Here is a 14,597-nt window from a genome sequence, read left to right on the forward strand (position 1 = left end):
GGAAATGAACTCAACTAACTACTGTATAAGTTAGTTATAGGTTTTTTGTGGGGGCAATAACTATTATATAATCAATATAGACTGTTTACTCATCTTACTGATGAAATTAAAGAACGCTATAGGAAAGAAGGTAAACTAAGTTTTTCAGGATAGGTGCAATATTTTATGTGTATTTTTGCTACTTTAAAGCATCACATACAGTGCTATCTGAATAATACAAAAAAGTTTTAAAATATAATGATGCAATTTGGGGCACTTTTAGAAATGCTCTGAGATGACAATACCAACAATGAATATCTTCCTGTGCTGTGGAATAAAACAATATGATGTTCATAAGTTTATATGGTATACTTTTTATTTTCAAATAAAATACAAAAATACAATTAAATTCAACCTGAATACAACCGAGAACACAAAAATGACTGAAATACGGAAGCGGACACTCAGCAGATGAATAGACCTCCGTGCAGAGTAAGGTCTTTACTGGGGTTGAAAATAAGTTAGTTATAATTTAACAAAGTTGTGACCATCTGAAAGTGGTTCATCCTGTGCAGAGCATAGTGGTTTGTTACATGTACATGCAGCTTGGAACACATGCTTTTCAATGAAGACTCTCAAGTAGCAGCCTGCTTTGCCTGCCTACTTACTGCATCGTGATCTGGATATTCACTTCCTTGCCCAGACAGGAAACCCAGCTATTAAAAAGTGAGAGAATATAGAATAAAAAACAGACATATTTAGTATTTTCCTTTTAAGGTCCTGATCCTGCAAACATATATACACATGCCAGCAGGATTTGGCTGGGATGTACTGAAAACTATTGGGCTACATAGCAGAAATATGCAAAAATTAAATATTTTCTGTAAACCCCTTGTCCGTGTAGAATGGGTCGTTTCTAACATAACTGCAGGGACAAGGACATTATTAATTATTATATTACACTAATTCCAAAGTCCTTCCTTGGGCTGGAGGCATGGCTGGGCTAGGGGCTGCACAAGCAGCTAAGACAGTCTAAAGGCCTGATCCAAGCTCGCTGGAGTCCTGCCATTGCCTTCGGTGTTCTTTGAATAGCCAGGGGTGTGACAAGCAGGAGGAGAGCAGAGGTGGGTGACAGGTGACAGCACCAGGAGCAGACCTCGGTTCTTTTGTTTTCGGCCTCCCCAGGTGGACGCAGACCAGCAACGAGCCCCAACGGGAGACCAGCCTGGGTCTGTTCAGGGCTTGTGACCCAGACTTGCTTCCTGCCCCGGCGGGAGAGGGTGGCGCCCCGGCGAGAAGTGCCAGGAATGGGGCCCTCCAGCTGGCTGGGGCTCTCCTGCGGCTGCAACAGAGCAGGGACTCGCGGCCGCAGCCGCGTCCCTCCCCTGGGCCCATGGCAGCGGCGTCCTTGGCGCCCAGTTGCAAGCGGCTCCCCACCTTGGGCACCTCTTTGCAGCCAGAGCGGCTGCGGCACCTGGGTGCGCTGGGCCACGGGCGGCGCCGGCGGGGAGCGCTCTGAGCAGCCGAGCCGGCCGGGCAGCGAGGAGCTGCTGACGGCGGCGGAGAAGCGGATCGTGGCGCTGCACCGGGAGGCCTGCGCGGTGAGTCCCCCGCGCTTCCTGCTCGGGCCCGCGGGGCACTGCTTGTGCAGCCGCCTCACCGCTCCGGGCTGCTCCCAGGCGGGCCCGCGGGGCTGGAGGCGTGCTGCAGGCTAGGGCTCCCTGCGGACCCGCTCCCCTGCTGCAGCGGCTAATGGACGGCCCGGGGCTGCTCAGTGCCGCGCACGCTGGCAGCTTTGCCTGGCCCTCTGCAGCCAGCCCCATGGAAGTGCATGGACAGGTTGGCTTTCCCGGGCCTCTCCCTCAGCCTGAGCTGGGGGCATGCCGGGGTCGGCCCAACACCGTGTCCCGAGCTCCGGCGTGTGGCCTGGATATGCAGGGAAAGGGGGGAGGAGGCGGGCTAAGGCGGTTGGATGAGCGCAGCGAGCTGCTCTCGGGGCTGGCTGCGGTCACAAGGAAGAAGTGGAAGTGCATGCACAACCGAGAGAGTGACAGGAGCTCCGTGTCCCAGCAACACTTGTGCCACATTAACGATCAGTGACTGTCTTGCCCTTTCAACTTCCCCGGGGTTGCTGTGGCCGGGGGTCCCTTTGGGGTATTTCATAGCGATGGCCTTTCTAGCCCGAACTTCTCTGCACAGAAGTATTGGCACGTGCCTCTGCGCGATCAGAGATGGCCATTTGCTCACAAGACGCTGCCTGGTGCAACGGGAACTGTAAAGAGAATAAAGTCACAAAACCCCACAGGAAACCAGAGAAGCCTTTCGAGCGCGCTCCCAGTTCCATCATTTTGTAGGGTTGGGGCAAGTCACGGAAGGCCTGGGACAAAGAGAACAATTAAGACAGCAAAAGCGAAATCTTTCCGGAGAGGGGCAGCAGTCCCCAGACAGAAAGCTCATGCAGCGCCTGAGTGAGCCATGTTACCTGCACACTGGGGACTTACAGCACTAGATCTTAGTTATTGATTATGTCAGGGAGAAATATGTCCAAAAATAACAACGTGGTGATACAATCCAACTCTTGGACGCCCAGCAAACTGCCCAGTGCTGGTAGCCTGAACACCAAATGTGTATTTACCCAGCCTTCGGGCCTGACAAACTAGCTTGTATTTCTAGTTTTTATGGAATGCTCGGGTGTTTTGCAGGAAGGGAAATATGTCCCGATACCAGCCTCAAGGCAGATAGGGTGCCGACATGCGAAGTGACTCTCTCCTTCCATGTCCAACTCCGGCATTGACATGATTAATAACCGCTCCGCTCCCCTTTGCACGCCGAGAGCTGCTGAGCTGGTACCTCATCTCCCATACCGGAGGGCAGAGGAAAGTGGGGCAGCCTTGCTTTGTTTTGTTTTCTGGAGAGATGGAAGCAACCTGCTGTAATTGTGCGTGGGGCTCATCACTAGCGGTAGGGACAGCATACATTAGACAGGAGCCCACCATGGAAGGCCAATGAGAACCTGCAGTAAATACCGAGTCTGTAGCAATAAGTGGCCTCCGCCTCCTCTCCCCCTGCTCTAGACAACGCACCCTGTTTGCAACGCATGGCGAACGCTTGGCCCTTTCCCCCTTCTCCCACGGATGTGCATCTCCGAGCACCTTGTGCTGCGCGCCTCTCTGCAGCGGCCTCTTCCACCGCCAGCAGTCGCTGAGTTTGCCTGGACAGCCATTGGGCCGATTCTGTTCCGGTTGCGGAGTTTTGCCATTGCCTCCAGCGAGATCGGTCCCAGCAGGAGATTCCCACTGAGGAATTCCCCCATTCCTAGGCAGCTGCCCGCCGGAGGGTCAAATGGCAGTTGTTGGCATTCAGCATGGTTACAGTAAATGGCCTTAACGTGGGCATGGAACAGTCCCGCAGATAGATTTCCCACCTGCCTTCCCTTTCGCAGGCGGCTGGCTCTCTGCCTTTGCCGCCATTAGTGATGGCTGATGTTTAGCAGGTTTTCTGGACCAGTTTTAAAAATACCTTTGGGCTTCGCTTCTTTGTGTTAGTCCGTCCGCTATCTCGGGGGCTGCAGGCAAACACCAGGGAATGTGCCCCTTTACGGATGCACTGGCGCAACAGAACAGGGAAGCAAAGGAGTTGATTCGCTTACACTTTTGAAATGTGCAGCTCCAGCTTAACTCAGGGAGCGTTATCTTTGCTCTCCAAAACGTAGCAGTGACGTATTTGGTGTCGAACATTTTAAAGCTATGTCCATACCGGCAAAGACACGATCCAAAACCCTGGCATCTTAACATTTCCGCTGGCTATAAGCATTGTTGCAATTGCAAAGGCCACTTGCTGGAAATGACAATCAAACAGTGACCTAAATATTAAAAGGTGATATCTTGCTACCACACAGCTTTGTCCAGCACCAGAGGCGGATGCCAGCCAAGTATTTACGTTCCCTCCAATATAAAATAGTTTAACAGTTGCATCATGTTTGCAAATTGCAGTTATACTTTTTAGCGTCAAAGCTGGCGTGATGAAAGTTGCTTTTGATCAAGCAGCACTTGAAAGCAGCAGAAGGTGTCAACATTTTATAACCATTTTAAAAAATAATTTACAGTGTAATCAAAACTCAAGAACATTTAGAAAGGGAAAAGAATGTGGCATAAAAAAGTCCAAAAGTGTATAATGTCTAAAGTGAACAGGAAGAGTGTAAATGTCACATTCTCTTAGACCCTTTTCTGGAAGCATAAATACAGCATCATACATTTACACTTTCTTATAATTCGAAGTGTAAATGCAGCTGCAGCCTGGGTGTGAAAGTCCATTTTCTTCTAAAAAGCTTAGAATAATTTAGAGACTATATAAAATATCTCTAAGGAAATGAATGGCGAAGGCTGAATCTATGGCTATGTTAAAATATGCACTGCTGATGCTCTATTACTTCCCCAAATCTCTTTATTTGTCAGTTCTGTCTGAGTTACAGAGTATAAGGGTCAGATTATAATAGTTGAACTGGTTTCAGTTAAACAGTTGGATTTTAGGGAGATAATGTCAAAGCACTTCCAGTTTGAAACCACAAAGAGATGAAGACTATATAGAATTGAGGTTGACTCTGTTTTGGGTGGTTCTTTTTAAGGCTGGCCTGCAAAACTATGTGGATCCAGTTACTGGCTATTTAGTGTTCACCAAAGTTGCCCACTTGCAGAGAGGTAAATGCTGTGGTTCTGCATGCAGACATGTGAGTATGAAATCTTTGCTTTGCAGCATTAAAATAACTTTGAAAAATATTTTAAATGCTGGCATTAGGAAAAGCTAGCAAGCTATCTGGCATGTTTCACTGTAAAATTTAGACTAGCCAAGGACAATAAGTCCAGGAAAGGTCACTGAGGGATTTTCTTAACGTTAAAATAGAATGTTGCAACATTTCAGGTTAACATTATCTCCTTGAACTGCTAGGAGAATTTCACAGGAGTTATTTAATAGACTGTTGTTTTATATAAGTCATGTTCTCGTTGGCAAGTGCAAGATGCCTATGAAAAGAACCAGCATGACAGAAAGTCTATTCAGAGCAAACTTTCTCCTTTTAAAGAAATGAACTAACATAACAGAGATATTTTGCCACAAATGTAGTTTAGTTTTCTAGACTTATGTTGAAGGGTCTGTTTTCCAGTCTGACTGAGAAGTATCAAAATATGTGGGGTACGGTGGAATATTGTGTGATTTTTATAATAATAGGACTTGGTGTTGGTATTTTCTGAATACCGTTTAGAAATCGAAGTTGTGCAGTGTGAGAAGGTGATATTTTGTAATTTGCACACTGAGCACAGTCCCGCTTCCATTGAAGTAAATAGCAAAAGTCCCGTAGCTTTCAATGGCTGACAAGATCAGGCCCATAATAATATGTTGATCAAATTCACCTTACTCAGGCGAGTAGTGTTTGACGCCCCAGGTGGGTAACATATATTTCCCCTTAGTAAATTTAGTTATTAGAACATGCTTTAAAGAACAGCGCACGAAAAAAAGGGGGAAGGAGGGAAACAACCGGGTAATTTACAGTTCAAATGTGCACTGCTCACTTCTAGTTCCTTTTTGGCTTCTTAGTTGAAAAAGTTTTCTTATACCACTATTGCAGTGTGAAATTCGTGAGTAATGATGCCAAAAACTCACTCTTTGATGAAAACTCATTAAGTACTTTTATAAAGAGAGAGTCAACTGGTAGACGTTTGAAAACAAATTTAAAATTATCAGGAAATGTTTACACTTATTACAGACAACACTGAAAGGCTAGAACGTTATTGTCCTGGTTGCCCCTTTGCCTTGCTCGGAGCTCTGTTATGCAGAACATTTTGCAATAATGCACCAACTAAAGAAGTTTAAGGGGGTGGGGGGACAGATTGGTTTGGTCAGTCAAATTCTTCGAGTTGGAAGGACGTATTTAGGAAATGGTTCTTGGGCACTAATTAGGACCATTTGCTTGGGGTTGCCATTATTTTCCTGTTAGTCTGGAGGGCACAATAGATCAAATGATTTATATAATATAATTAACAATTCTTCTTTAAACGTAGCAGGGTTGAGCTTTTTCTTACTGATTGCTAAGTAATGCAATAATGACTTGTTTTATTTCTTCTGCAGTGTCCATATGATCAAGCTAACGTAAAAGACCCGTCCAAAAAGAAGCGGTTCAATTCATTTTTTTATACTTGACGATCAGTGCATTTGTCATCTACGATAGAGACTGCAGAAACCTAAGCCAGGATCAGTTCTTTGTGGCTTCGACTGCATTAATATTGGCATTCCTTTTATTGATGCTGGGTTATTTGAATACATTTCAATTGTAATAAAAACCAAGCTAAACCGTGTGTGCCTGGGTGTTTCAGATGCTACATTATTAGTGATACTCCTTTCCCTTTCCTTAGCGTTATAAATCACACGTTACAAACTGAGACCACGATTAATTTCGCTGTAAAATCAAGAATACGGGTGCAGGTAGTACTCAGATTACCATCGCTTTACTTAACACTGCTACTGTATGCACCGTAAATCACTTCAAGAGATGTTGTTGATTTTGGTAGTAAATCGAGGAGTTTCAATTATTTTTTTTATTTACATCACTGAATGCCATGTGTAACCTACAAGAATGCCCAAGAAGTGTAATCCCATCTCAAAACGGTTTTATTCTAGCAGTAAGAATATAAAAGACCATATATTTTATTTCGTTATATTGTGTGAATCAAAGCCATTCTTTAGGGAAGTCTGTTTGGAGCACGGCCCATACTATTTTATCACATCATGCTGACATTCGAAGATCGTTAGATAGGCCATTAAAAAAATTAGTCTGAACTGAAGTACCACTGACACCGAGAGTGGCATTAAACCCAGATCGAACCACAGCATCAAGCTTTCACCTCCATCAATTCCTCCGCCACTCTGGTCCAAGGAGAACGAAGACAAATGTGTCATTACCAAGTCCATCTGCCATTCAATGAAACATCGTAGCATCGTTAAGGGTGGCAAAGCACACACAGAACCAAACATCGATCTTTCCACCCCATGGAAAAGGTGATTGTTGCCATCACCTTGAGGTAAAAATCAAAGGAGGCTTTCCTGACAGACTCATTACAAGGTAAAGTCTCTGGAACTGAAAGGAGGGGCAGTGGGGGTCCCACAGATGCGTTTGAGTTTCTGAATAATTTAACTTCTGTGTATTTGATTGAACATCAGTCTGTTTGGTGTCCAAATTAGCAAGTGCCTTTGAAAAGACGAGAGAACTATGTTTGCAAACATAAAATGAAATGTAAAATATCCTACAAATATTCATGAGCACCCAGGAGGTACTTAACTGTTGTATGATAGAAGACATCTAACTACGACATCTCAGCTTTATTTTATTTTGTTTTGTTTTAGTTTTAAGTCCTGTTCTATTTCCCATGAACGTTGTTGGTATCTTGACTATTGTATTTTTTGTCTCTTTCTCATGGAGTAAATAGCCCCCAAATATTCCTGATTAAGATTTCCATTGATCACTGTATGTTTCCAACAAACAAACCCCCACCAAGTACCTGACAAATATCTTTAAGATCGAGATGGCTCCCTTCCTACCTACCTCCCCTCAAATATGAAGTGCGAGCTGGGTTATTTGTAGGCAGTGATTGGACATTTAGCTATCATGATGTTATCTGAGAACTCCAAGATGGACATTGCATGTTAGAAAAAGAACAGGAGGGGGGATATGGTTACCCTTAGCTGTTGTAATAAACCGAAAGATTTCCCTTCTCCTCCCCTTTTGTGGATTGTGAAGCACCCGGGGTCTACTTAAACTGGAAACTATTGTCAGTTGTTTGGTGTCCCAGTTCGGTCCACTTCAGCTTTGGTTGAACGAAATGGCTTGAAACCCATCCTAGAAAGCTCCCTGTGCAGCCTCCCATATGCTAAGATTTAGATCGTTTGAACGTCAGCGCAGCCTTCTGGTAACATTAAACATCCAAATGGATTTCGTTTGCGTATTAATATCATTCCTTATACATTAAGATGGGAGAGCAGCAGTTCAGAGCTAAATTCCATTTGCCTCGGTTTAGTAATTGGATCTAAATGAACATTCACGTCTGGCAAGTAAATAGACTGAAGCCACATTAAACAGAATGTGTACAAATAGCTGAAAGTCCTTGGAATCACCGTTCTAGCAAATAGTAAATTAATGTTTAGTGTTATTAGGGGTGTTTAGATAGCCCCATGTATGCATGCAAATACATAGAGGGAGATTTTTATTGCAGGGAAATGGAGGCGTAAAAATCCTAAATGAACTGATCTGCTGCACTTAAAGGTATCCAAAGGTAGAATCTCATCAGTTTTGTGGCTCGGGGAATCAAATGGTAGTTACTATAATTTAAGGATCCACAAGCAACTGGTTCCCCTTGTGTCAACATAGGGGGATCCATCGTTCTTCGTTATCTTATTAGCAGGAGAATTTCCAATGTAAGGTCTAGTTATGTCATCTCCACAGCAATAATAACAATGAAATAAAGCATGACATTATTTAGGCATGACGCAGCAGGTAGCTTATTATAAGCCTTGCATACTCCTCTGCCTCCTGCTCCCATTAGGGCGTCGGTAATTGGAAGAAGATATTATATATATAATAATATTTTCTAAACGAAATCGTTAGATGGGGAAAATGCATCGAAGGTTCCTTTGGATGCGTTTTGCCTATGGAAAGGGCAATACATCTGGCCATATAAACGGCTGGAGCTCACTTTAGAATGGAATCTCTCTTTGCCCCCTTTCTATTTTGTGAGAGGAACAATGCTTCTTATAAAGTAGCTAATGCAGACATAGCCTGGCAATAGCAGCAATACATTGGTCATGGGGCAAGAAAAAGGCCCTTCGAAGTAAACAGAAAAGATACAGAAAGTGCAGGTGTCCCAAGAAGATTCAAAATAGAACAAGCCCACTTAAATCTATCTTTATCTATCTATCTATTCGTGCACAAGGCCAATTTCAAGGCAGATACAGAGATGCCGTTGCTGTGATTAAAGCTCTTCAGTATTAAGGATTGTTCTTGCCGTTGGCTAGGCTGGCTTTAAACTCCCCGGTTGTAAGTGAATCCGATGAAAAACTTTTTAAAAACGTGTCACCACCATGCATATTATGAAAGTAAAATAGACCTGCGGCTCCTTAATGTCAATAAGTCAAACTTCGTGTATTTATTTTTTATCACCCGCCCACAAAATACCCATCCTGCAAAAAAGATTGCGACGCTTTTAGTATTATAGCACTTTAATTACTTTCCCTCCTTGACACCTGCTTAATCAGTCACTTCAGATGAGTTGCTGTAACACGAGATCGCGGTATTTACTGCAGGTCCAAGTTAAAATACTATGGGAACTGAAATTAACAAGCCTTCCCCGAATGTCACCCCTGAAACTCTGATTTCAAGCGTTCAGCATGACATTTCCATGCATTATTATATAAACCATCTAGCTATTTGTAAGGACCGGAGAGAGAGAGATTAAATACACCAGGAGCGGAGCCTTCACCAACCGTGGGATTACTGACGAGATTCCCATTTTAAAGAACACGCTGAAAGTCGTGGCGTGGAGAGGAACATTTCAGTGACACGATGCTATTATTTTGTCTGCAGCATGAACTCGGTTCACACCAGCAGCTGTTTGTTGACAACTACCACCACAACTGCCAGAGTCTAGGCAAACTAGGGGATTTGCTGAACTGCCAAAGACAGCATCATCAACCCAAGCCCGTTCCTGGCGCTGCACCTTCCTTACACGTGGTGGATTAATTGCTTTCAGACACTTACAGATTTTTGTCGATGACTGTACAACAACAGCGTTATTTTTGACTTTGTAAGATCATTAGCATTCTTTGCTGTTTCGAATAAAGAATCATGTTGGCTACAGACACTAAATGGCCACGTTGCTTAGGAGAGAGGAGTTGAAACTGTCACGGGGCGGGGGGGGGGAGAAGTCCTCTAGTATTCCTGACCCAGAACCAATTGCCCCCGCCTTTAGGATTCTTACAGGAAACCCATCTCCCGGAAAACCATTCTGTAAATAATTGGTGAGAAAGACGCGTGTACTGCTCTCCCCTAAGAGCATGGTTGAAACCCCTGGGCTCCTGGCGGTGCTGAGTTTCGCATAGCCCTGTAAGGAGAATGACTCTTAAAAATGACTCTCAGATTCATATTTTTTCTATTGTTTTGAGTCAGTAGATCAGTTGTCATCCATGCCCTCACCTAAGAAGCAATGATTCCAATTCTTCTTGGCATCTGATTTTATTCTAATGGGTTAAATTGGATTCAGTTTTACAATTATCCGAGGTTTGGCTGCGTTGTATTGTATGACAACTCCCAATTTCATCTGGTTTGGCAATGCGAGGTTATTCCATACATCCGTACATCATATCACATCACATCAGGCTGAAGTTTGCTGTTTAGAGAATCCATTTGAGAGGGGTTCTTTTTATGAAAGTGGGAAGGGTTGATACATTCCAGGGCTGGTTCGGTACGATTTTCAAAAGAAGTACAGAGATGGCCCCAACACAGAGGAGTTGCTGCTCAGCTGTGAATAGGCACAGAGCGAAATGATGGCATGATGGGGAAATAGTGCAGTATTTTAACAGCCCTTCAGTCCTTGCCGCCTTTAAAAAAAAACCCTAATATGTTATTTGCTTTACTAGTTTTATTTACAACCAGCTCCTCATTAGCACCCCACCTGATTACTGAGGGGGGAGAGCTATATCAGGAGAGATGACTGAGAGAGCTATACCAAGAAAATCTAGCAAACCAGCTACTTTTGGGAGGTGGGGTTTCTTTTTTTCATGCTTTTTTGTTTATTTGTTTTGTTTAAAAACATTTGGAAGAGTAAACACAAAAGTAAGGGGCAGGTATAAAGTGTCTGTTGGTAAGAGGTCAGAGGTTAGAAATTCACGTCAATTCTGTGGTAGAGGCTGTGGCGTGGGGCAGGGAGAGGAAAAATATCTTTCCACCAAGCAGCTTGTTGATTTTAATTAACACAGGGATTCTCTGCTAGAAACAAGGAACAACCTCCATCTACTGGCTAGATCATTACGTCTCCTCTCCTTCCAAAACCCATTCCTCACTCATTAAGAAGGGAACAATTCTGGGGGAAGCTGCTAAGGTCTTAAGGTAAGATCCTGCCTGAGTCTTTGCTAAGAATACAGCTATTTAGACCTCACGGATGTCATTTGCTTGCCTTTTTTTTTTTTTTTTTTTTTTTTTTGGTGAGCCGCACAGAATGGTCTTTTCCCCAGGTGTATTCGCAGGCGACATTTGGTGCATGTGAGTGTGTTTTAATCTAGAAATATCAGCCTTCGAAGATTGAGCCATTCTTCTTAATAAAAGAGAGTCTGGGAGGGGGGAGGTTGTTTTGGGATGGTTTTTTTGAGGCGGGGGAAGCTTCTTTACCAAATACACTAAAATATGACCAGTTCCCTGGGAAGCTTCGTGCGTCCTCGTTCTGATCACAACCAGGGTGCAAATACAAGGTTCATAGAAAACAATTAACAAGCTAACAGTTCTGAGCTGCTCAACACAGTTCGGTGCTAGACTATAATCTTGCTCTGCCTCTTTCTTTTGGATGTGTGATTATGTGTTTGCGGTTACTCCCCATTTGGCTATGTGTTTGGCATTACTGCGCCACATTATTTGTAATTAAAATAACCTCTCCTCAAGCCAATTAATACGTACACATTTCCAGGTTTCTGGGAAACACAAGCACTTTGCTCTGGCTGGGTTTTTTCCTCCAATTGTTCTGTAGATAAAGATAATCTGTGTTTGTGTTACTCAAAGACTAAGAGCCACCGTATAGCCTTAGCCCGCGGAAGAGAGGCTGATTTTGTGAATCTCTGAGATTGTAATGCACCAGCTTTCTCCATTTCTGTATCATTCGAAAGTTGCCCGCAGAATATTTATGGGAATTCGAGCAGACTTCATCTGATAGAAAAAAGGTGGTGCTGGCAGAGGAGAGGCTATTTCTGACACCGAAGCGGATATTTACACGACAATATCGTTTCCTTAAAATGCAATTCATTTACATGCTGAAAGCAGCTACATCTGAGGCCACTGCAGAAGGGATGTAACAACGTTCAGATTTTCCTCCTTTGTGTCTAAAGTGCTTGTATTAGCCGCGGATTTTGTGGGGTGATTAAATTGATCGTTAAAAGCATTTATCCCATCACTACCTTCTAGAGCAGAAAACAGCATTAGGATTTGAAAATAGATTTCACTGTAGCCACCGCACTCGAAGGCACCAGGATCAATGGTGCTGCTGCTTCGAGGGGGTTGTTTGTTAATTTATTTAATTTTCCGGAGTCAAATAAATTGGAAATTGCGGAACAGTTCGGGCACGTGAAAGAGGAGGTTTGCAGATTGCTGGGTTTTGTGTCTGTGGTCAGCTGTCGGACCCTTGATCCGGCTCGCCAGAGTCGCACTAAGCAGCCCGACACACCCTCTGGCATTGCCACGGTGCCATTCTCTCCAAATAAGCAAACGCTTGTTTTAAGGTAGACTAAGGCAAAACCTCCTCTGCTTAAAGAACTCGCCTGCTTGAATACCCTCCCCCTTCTTCTAATTATTATTTGTCAGTTATTAATTTGTATGTAGACCTTGTCCTAAATCCTCAGAACTAGACACAAGATCCGTTCACGCTTTAACAGGCTTGAGGCAGTAGCCCGTGGCAAAAAGAATACGGTCTCGATAGCAAAACGGATCCAAATGATCGCATTCGCACGCATGCAATCTGCCCTGGGCGCATGCTAATTGCAAAGCTGGAAGTGGTTTCAGCAGTCGCAGGGAAGGTTCCATGGAAGCGCTAAAGCGGAGGCGCGTTTTGTGACCACTGCAAAGCGTTCGGTGTCGCGATACAGAGACACGGCAACATTTTACCTGCTGGGATGATCTCAAAAACAAGAGCATCCATCTCACCCCTTTAGTCCGGGAGTCCGAGCCGCACCCTGTCTCTGTCTTTGTAAAGGAAAATCTGAAATCGCATAGCACGATCTGAACATATTACTCAGCATCATTGTATCCTTCCTAAAATGCCATTGATAGAGAGAATGGGGTTGGTGGGGCCGTGTGAAATGAGAAACCAAATTCAGAATCAGTGGGGCACTGGTATAAATCGATTCCCAGAGGAGAATCGTTCGATTGGATGTGACATTTCCTATCGGATTGGTTTTAAATGATGAATTCTCTCTCCCACCCAACCAAACCAGCAAAACTCCACCAGGAGCCAGCTGTCTGTCGCCCACCAACCTGCCCGAGAACAGCAGAGTTACAATGTACAAAGAGAAATGAAATCTTAAGAATATTGAAACAGATTTACCTTGGTCTACTACGGGCCTTTTGGAAACGAAGAAGTCACGTTTGATGCTAGCAACAAACTTTTAGTGTCGCTCTAGGTCAGGAGTGGTCTCTCAACATTAGGATGTTAACGAGAAAAGGCTTAAGAAACCCCTGGCCTTCTTTGCTGGAGCAGCAGCAGCAGCTAGTGTATCCTTCCCCGTAGCTGATGGAGCAGAAAGAAAGGGCTCTAATTAATTAAGTGCGCCCGATTGTAAGGGGTTTAGTCACTTCTGAGTTTTGTTATGGGATCTGCCCAATTATTCCTAATAGCGTCATTGAGCTAACATAGTGATAGAAATGTAACAAATGATTTTTGTTTGGTTGGTCTCTCTCTCTCTCAAACGCCCTGGCTGGCTCGGAAGCTTTTCCCCTGCACCTGCACGTTTTTCATTGAACCCAGCAAAAAGCCATTAGCAGACAAAATGGGGAGGAAAGGGGGAGAGAGCGCTTCAACTTTTCAAGAGCACTTTGCCTGAAAGCGCCCGGGAGCTGGTATTTTAAACCCCGCTTCCGCTGGGGCGGGCTGGCAAGGAGAGAGGGCAAGAAGAAGCCACTTTCGGATGAATGACCTGGTGGAGGGAAACCTGCAGCTCATTGTACTCGTTTCCGGGCACGGAGACTAGCCTTTATTTTCAGTGCGGTCCCAGAGGTGGGCTCGCACCAAACCACACCTCTCTAGGCTCCGGGCACAGGCGATGAGTTTGCTCGGTCTCAGCTTCAGTCAGAGGGGCAGGGAACAGCCGCACATAGGACAGGGCTCGAGCGGTCCCGGCTGAGGAGAGAAACAAACACACATCGGATTAGGGTCCCCTCCACGCTGAGTCCGGGGACATTTTGAGCACGTATCTATTCCAAACGCAAGCGATTTCCTTTCTGGAAAACAGGGCCTTGCGGGGCAATCCTGATCGTTCTCATAAACCCGAAAACACTGGGAAGCTAGCTAGTTAGGGCATGGTTTGTTACCGCTGCAACGGGAATATTTGGAAGGGGACCAAAAAACACGTTAGGCAAAGAGGAATTCACTAGATTTATAATGATAACGGGGATATTTATATCATCCATCTGTTTATAATAGATTTTTAATCATTTCCAAAATAGCTCCGTAATCTACAATACACCACACACCATATATATATGCGCGCACACACGTAATCTCTCGAATAGGTGTGTGCATGTATCCACACACACTTTCTGTAAACGGTTTAAATCTCTTCTCTGTGGAGAGTGGAGTTCGTCCTCTTCCTTTAAGCCATTA

The 14,597-nt window shown here is 44.4% G+C and overlaps 1 protein-coding gene across 1 annotated transcript; it reads left to right on the forward strand.

Annotated features, from left to right (window-relative positions):
* The first annotated feature begins 1,286 nt into the window (after positions 1–1,286).
* CUNH1orf53 (chromosome unknown C1orf53 homolog) lies at positions 1,287–6,326 on the forward strand. Its single transcript, XM_024213067.2, has 3 exons — positions 1,287–1,580; positions 4,604–4,705; positions 6,100–6,326. The coding sequence occupies exons 1-3, from the start codon at positions 1,287–1,289 to the stop codon at positions 6,169–6,171; spliced, it is 468 nt and encodes a 155-aa protein (XP_024068835.2). The 3' UTR covers positions 6,172–6,326.
* The last annotated feature ends 8,271 nt before the right edge of the window (positions 6,327–14,597 follow it).

Source organism: Terrapene carolina, unplaced genomic scaffold, assembly GCF_002925995.2.
Source record: "Terrapene carolina triunguis isolate 2854851 unplaced genomic scaffold, T_m_triunguis-2.0 Scaffold211, whole genome shotgun sequence".
Lineage (NCBI taxonomy): Eukaryota > Metazoa > Chordata > Testudines > Emydidae > Terrapene > Terrapene triunguis.

What these genes read in the sequence shown, in the direction of transcription:
- CUNH1orf53 (XM_024213067.2), top strand. Translation starts at nt 1,287, where the DNA reads ATGGGGCCCTCCAGCTGGCTGGGGCTCTCCTGCGGCTGCAACAGAGCA. An exon ending in TGCACCGGGAGGCCTGCGCG is followed by an intron (nt 1,581 to 4,603) that starts GTGAGTCCCCCG and finishes GTTCTTTTTAAG; the next exon opens with GCTGGCCTGCAAAACTATGT. An exon ending in GTGGTTCTGCATGCAGACAT is followed by an intron (nt 4,706 to 6,099) that starts GTGAGTATGAAA and finishes TTTCTTCTGCAG; the next exon opens with TGTCCATATGATCAAGCTAA.